A 6,709-nucleotide genomic window follows, 5' to 3' on the forward strand; every position below is an offset into this window, starting at 1 on the left:
CCAACACCTGTACGTGACATGCTCAATGCCCTCCACACAATCTTGTTCCGCGAGTAGTCAATGGGATTCTTGTTGTCCTCTTTTTTTCAAATACTTTGCAAAGCAGGTCCACATGATTAGCTTGGAGTTCTGGATCAGATGAATAAAAGAAACGAATATAAGAATGGTCATTTTCATCTATAATCTACAATGCTCCCGTTTTAATCTTTTCTATAACAAAATCTAAATGCCCATGGATGGATGGATGGAAGAAGTGGTTATAGATTCATTGTTCATAGCTCTATGTCTCATGGATCATTCGGCGTGGTGCATCACACGACTTGGCAGCCGTTGCCGGTGCCGGTGACGGAGGTGATGACTCATGGACTCGTCGTGGTTATCCTCTTCCCGGGATGGGCCGGACCCGGAGAGGAGATCATCGCTTCCACGCATCCCTCTTCACCACCGACTACTTTTTGCAGCCAGCCCCTCGTCTTTCCTTATTTTCCCTCTTTTCGCCTCTCCTCTGCTCTCCTCCGCGTTCTCGTCGCTTCTTCCATAGTCTCCGGTAGGTCGTCCGGCGCTCGCGGCGACCAAGACCAAGCAACCATGGAGCAAGGTGGCGCCGACGCTGCGGCGAGGCGGATGGGCAGGATCGCGTCCCACCTCCTTCCGCCCACCTCCCAGGCAGGTCCACCGTCGACCCCTTCGTTTCTTCCAATCACAACCAAGATTTGGTCCGAGCTACAGGGGAGGGGAGTAGTACACCCCCCCTCGTCTTCGTTAGCTTCGCTGGAATCGTAGGACACGCCGAATCTCTTAGCTCGGTCGCGTGCGTGCCTGTGCGCGGATTCGCAGTTGCTGATCGGAATTGAGGTACTGCTAGCTGATGGGGAATTACCATGCGTGGGTGAGGTTGGTGGGTTAGTTAGTTCTCAAGGGTTCATTCCGATATGGAGGACGTGGTCCACTGGTTAGTGTAGTTTTGGATTTCTGCTCTGCACTACTCTACTAGGGAGAGGTTGTCTGAATTTGACTTGAATCAATTTTCTGCAGTACGAAGCTGGGCCCTTGAATTTTGATTTGCGTTTTGTATGCTCCTTTTTTTTTTCCTTTACCATTCGTGAAGCGCGTAGTAGGGGCTAAGACCATATTCCTTTTGTACATATACTGAAACAAGGACCCTTGAGTTAGTCACAACTTACAAATGCAGAAATCTACGTATTTTGTATGTGGAAGTTGAGACATCGCCTCGATATTTCTGTTACGCTGAGCGTGTTGAGCAGAATGCTTAACATTTTTCCTTAAATTGTCTATGTTGGCATTGTAAATTTGTAATGGATAATTGGTAGTTTCTGATGTGGATTTCTAAAATTAGCTTATCAAATGCCAGCGTGCTGATAAATCATGCAGGATTTACTACATGTTTTGACCATTAGTTGTCCACTAAGGAACATAATCAGGAACCACTCCTATTCACAGATTCTGTGTAGTTTAAACCCTGTAGAACACATATTCAGTTAGAATTAACTAACTGACAAGTACAAGCATGCTGTATTATTACACTTGAGCCATCTAGCTGTGTAGTGCACTGAGAACCACACTTGAACTATTCTTAGCTGGAGAATGTACCGGATATTGCAACGATAAATTGCTAAAATTTGGAATTTCGGGCTTAGCCTCGGGTTCAGCTTCAGACAAAGCAGCGGCTGACAAATACTGCTGGGCTTAATTTTGTTTCTCCTTACTTATTTTGTAGATGGAGGAGGTCTCCATCCTGAGGGGCTCGAATTGCCGTGCAAAAGGTGCGGCGCCAGGATTCAAGGTTGCAGTCCTGGGTGCATCTGGTGGGATTGGCCAGCCACTCTCGCTGCTTATGAAGATGAACCCGCTTGTTTCAGTGCTCCATTTGTATGATGTTGTCAACACGCCTGGTGTCACGGCTGACATTAGCCACATGAACACCGGTGCTGTGGTATGCTCCTGGACCATTTATTTATTTCCTGTTTAAGCAAAGTTGCAATATGATATTTATTCTGAAAGGATACTGTAGCTGCATGTTTCTAGGCCTCTAATTCAATTGCTCTCCATCTGATCTTTTAAGGTCATATTAATATGCTATAAATGGAGGCACATTTGTCTTCTCAAGTGTATGTACTTGTGGCAAATACGCTAGAATCTTAGCATTAGCCTGCTATAGCTATTATAAACTTATAATCCAGGAAAATAAGTAGCTAGTTTCCAGTGATATTCGCTTCGTTTTGAAATTCATGTTGAATGTGTAGCTCAGAGTTCTCAGAAGAAATTTTAAAAAGTACCCGATCATTGAGCAGCAAATTTCGATCAAACATATATACCCTAGTTGCGTTTGTAGAAAAGATATTGATTTGTGAGTGTATTCCCACATATCTTTGACTACCTGATTATCATCGAATTTTCGAACCTTAAAGTTATTCTGATCATCTAGCACAATTATGATACGATCTTATTTCTACAGGTGCGTGGTTTTGTGGGCCAGCCGCAATTGGAAAATGCTCTTACTGGAATGGATCTAGTGATCATTCCTGCTGGCATCCCTCGGAAGCCTGGGATGACAAGGGATGATTTGTTCAACATCAATGCTGGAATTGTCCGGACTCTATGCGAGGGTATTGCAAAATGCTGCCCAAATGCAATTGTGAATATTATCAGTAACCCTGTCAATTCTACTGTACCAATTGCTGCTGAAGTATTTAAAAAAGCCGGGACATACAATCCTAAGAGATTGTTGGGGGTGACAACACTTGATGTAGTGAGAGCCAATACTTTTGTGGTATGTACTTCAAAATAGTTTACCATACTTTCATATTTCTTTGTTATATCTTTGCCCTATTATATCACTACTAGTTTCTACATGGACAGTTTCTCCAATTCCTATTACTGTCCTCTATTTACAGGGTGAGGTTCTTGGACTTGACCCCAGAGATGTCAATGTTCCTGTTGTTGGCGGGCATGCGGGGGCTACGATATTACCACTCCTTTCACAGGTGGTTATTACCTTGAGTTGCTGCAAATTCTGAACCTTATGTGTAGCTGAAAAATGGTTTCCGCTTTTACCCTGTTCATTTTTATAATTCCTTAATGGAACTTCCCTATATTTGTAGGTTAGTCCTCCCTGCTCGTTCACCCCAGAAGAAATTAGCTATCTCACTTCTCGCATACAGAATGGCGGGACAGAAGTTGTCGAGGTATGGTTTTCCTTGTCATTGTAATGCCTCATCTTGTATGGACAATGGAACAACGAAAAGTCAATTCAAAAGTTCCTTCTGCAATTGCTCAGCTCTGATTACTTGTTTAGATTCTCTGTTGAAGTACCTGTGTTTTATTAGAACTCTGAGCATAGATACTCATATAATTCAAACTTAACCGGAGTGTGAATGTGAACACAACAGCAGAATCGGGGATCTGGCATAGATTGGAGAAGGAGAAAGGAAAAAAAAGAAGGAAGAATAAACTGTTATATTTCAGTTCCTCTACAGTATTAATCCTCCTTTCTTTATCCTCTATTGTTCTCACTTACAACTGGGGTCAACATGCTGTTCAAACAGGAACCCAACTGATGTTTGATAACATCCTCACATGAGACTTGGCCTACCACAAAGGCCCTCATTAACAGTACAGCTCAAACCTTCTTCAGTCGTAGAGTCCAGCACATTGTCTTTACTTTTTCTTTGAGGAAAGGGGCACAACGCCCCCAATTTCATTCACATGAAACTGATCATACAAGGTCCAGGTTTTTGACATCCAGCCATGGTTCCGCTGCAACCTAACTTGGTCACAACCCTCAAAAATCAACATTACTCAACCTACCTCACACAATAGCATCTCTGCCAAAACAAAACTTTCTGCAGCGAACTTATTACAGGAAACACAAAGAACAGTAAAACTACACCAGATAGGTTTTCTTGGTGGAGGAACCAGAACACTCGAAACCAGACATGTATTTTTTTACCTTCTCAAACTCCCAGCTGTGCCACATCAATGCCTGCATCCTAGCGATGCCCACTCTAGACACAGCACCAGCGGGCCCCAGCCCTGTCTTCAACAAAAAACTTCGGTTGCCATCGTGCATTAACAGTTTTGGTCCGCAACGTTACAGTTTCCGTAAGCATTCTTTCTGGATATCAGCCCAAAAGGTAATAAAATGATACATATGAAAACTATACTTGTTGGGTCCTGAGGGAACACTCCTTTGAAAGAGGCCCCATTTCTAGCCTTCCAGATGGCCCAGATCAAAGCAGCTACCCCTACTGCAATTTTCAAACTATTTGCACCAGGAAAGCTCTTAATAACCCATAGCGACATCATCAAAACTACCAGGCACCTTATCCAGTTTTATAGGAACATTTTACTATTACATAGAGTAACTCTTAATCATCCATAGTGTTGTCAGAGTCATACTTGAATCTGACAACACTCACCATCTTAGATACCAGTGTTGCCAGAGTCAGACCAGGCTCTTAGTCTTAGGAGACCTGTAACTAAAACTCTCCCTTTTCAGTGAAATGAAACACAGATTTCTCGGAAAAAAAAGATTGCTGCACTTGTTCAGCTCTATAATTAACAAAGTTGAATAAGAACTGACATGCTACACTTTTTAGAACATAAGAGTGAGACAGTAATACATGTCAGATGGATATGTGCTCTAAGCTTTGTTTTTAATCCGTACTGCTCTTGATGCATTTCAGGCGAAAGCAGGTGCAGGATCGGCAACTCTTTCTATGGTCGGTTTCTACTGCTTCTATGCACATTAGTCTATCTGGTTTTCTAGTTTCGAATGCTGGATGAATTGACAACACACCTTCTTTCCTAGGCATATGCGGCAGCTAAATTTGCAGATGCTTGCTTGAGAGGGCTGCATGGTGATGCTGGGATAGTGGAGTGCTCTTATGTGGATTCTCAGGTTTGTTTATTTCTTGATTAGTCTTCACTGAACATTATTTCTGATCTGCAAATCCCATTTTGCTCGTATTCTCTGACGGGAATGTTTTCCTTGTGCTGGTGCTGAAGGTGACGGAGTTGCCTTTCTTTGCATCCAAAGTTCGCCTAGGTCGTTCTGGCGTCGAGGAGATCTTGCCACTTGGTCCACTCAACGAGTTTGAAAGGTCTGTAGTTAAACGTACAGCTAACTCTGCTTTCACCGTTCATCTTAGTCACACGCAGGACACACTTTTTGATAATTCAACACCAACTGCACGCATGTATGCTTTCCTGTGAGGTCGACACATGCCCAAGTTATCGTCGTTAGGCTCAGTTGACAGTTCATATGGTTCAGAACCTCCACTATTAGATACTGACAGGACAGGAGGTCAGTCTCATGCCTTCTATCGGGCTGGCTGGACGCATGAATTATTGCCCATACTGTTCCATGCACAGGAACAACAAGTGTATAGGGTTTTCCCCTTGTTGAAATGTCAGACTGTGACACACATCCCCATTCGTGGGGAGATCACATCATGACTGAATTATTTCTTCAGATCCCACATCTGGAGAAGAACCATATGACAGGATCTCACATATGAGGGGTGCTGCATCTGAACAGAACCCGCTGTAGCTGCCATTATTTATGAAAGGCCAATTGTTTTCGATATCCTGTGACCATGCTGACCTGTAATGTCGCCATTGCAGAGCTGGGCTGGAGAAGGCGAAGAAGGAGCTATCCGAGAGCATCCAGAAGGGTGTCTCATTCGTCAACAAGTGAGTTACATACATCATCTTGTTGGATGTGCTCCCCAAGTCCAACACACATCGAATTGCATATACATATGCTGTTTGTGCTTTTGCTTCATGCAAACAGGTTACCTCTGTGTGTGTGGGTCTTTCTGTAAAACTCTTAAATCTTTGTACTCTCAAAAAAAACTCTTAAATCTTTTCTTACGGTTGTAACAAATATATGACAAGCCTGAGATACATATGATAATAAATAAAGTTTCAAAGGGGCGCTCTTTCTCTAGCTTATCAGATTTATTTACGATATCCTTCCTGCGACAACACTGTATGTACACCAAGTAAAAGAATGTGTGGAGCTCACTCTGCATGGATGATGTGCAGATGGATAATGCACTAGCTAATGCTGAGTGTTGTCAGAGTCAGACCATGCACCCGATGCAAGGTATTTTCATTTTCAACATGCTGTTGCTTGCATGATAGATTGATAGCACAAAGATACCACATCGCGCTGGTTTTGGGATCAACATGTATTGCCTAAAAAAACACTTTTTCAAAAAATAATATATAATTGAAAGAATTGTATTATCTTATTTTCTGTGGGGTTGAAGAAAAACAGTGTGTAATGGAGCCGGTGTCTGGTTGAGATCCTGACATGCACACGGGACTCTGGCTTCGTTATCTGAGACAGCAATAAACAAGAGAGCATGGCACTGGAAAGTGCGAGTATGGATCAGTTTTCGATCGATGGATCAGCAATAAACAAATGGACAATTACGTGGCTGGGGCCTGGGGATGGAGTGCCACTGTGTTTGTCACATCGACCAGTCACGAGATATGAGTGACTGTATCTGTAATTCTTGAGCTGCCACGCCACTTGTTGTTCACTGCTGTCTATGGACCAACTGAAGATAGCTGATTCAGATCCCAGAACAGTGGTAGTAGTTAAGATTCATGGCTTTATTTCTAATTGTAATTTGTCTCATATCCAGTTAACTCGATGATGGAAATCTCAAAGTGACCA

General features: G+C 42.9%; 1 protein-coding gene across 1 annotated transcript; it reads left to right on the forward strand.

The window, feature by feature from the left end:
- Nucleotides 1-585: 585 nt before the first annotated feature.
- Nucleotides 586-5,855, forward strand: LOC124652233 (malate dehydrogenase, glyoxysomal). The gene is made up of 9 exons (XM_047191256.1): nucleotides 586-666; nucleotides 1,739-1,954; nucleotides 2,477-2,791; nucleotides 2,916-3,005; nucleotides 3,123-3,206; nucleotides 4,707-4,742; nucleotides 4,832-4,921; nucleotides 5,029-5,123; nucleotides 5,647-5,855. Exons 1-9 carry the CDS (start codon nucleotides 589-591, stop codon nucleotides 5,717-5,719), a joined length of 1,077 nt encoding a protein of 358 aa, XP_047047212.1. The 5' UTR covers nucleotides 586-588; the 3' UTR covers nucleotides 5,720-5,855.
- Nucleotides 5,856-6,709: the final 854 nt, after the last annotated feature.

The sequence above is a fragment of the Lolium rigidum genome, chromosome 5 (genome assembly GCF_022539505.1).
Source record: "Lolium rigidum isolate FL_2022 chromosome 5, APGP_CSIRO_Lrig_0.1, whole genome shotgun sequence".
NCBI classification, from domain to species: Eukaryota; Viridiplantae; Streptophyta; class Magnoliopsida; order Poales; family Poaceae; genus Lolium; species Lolium rigidum.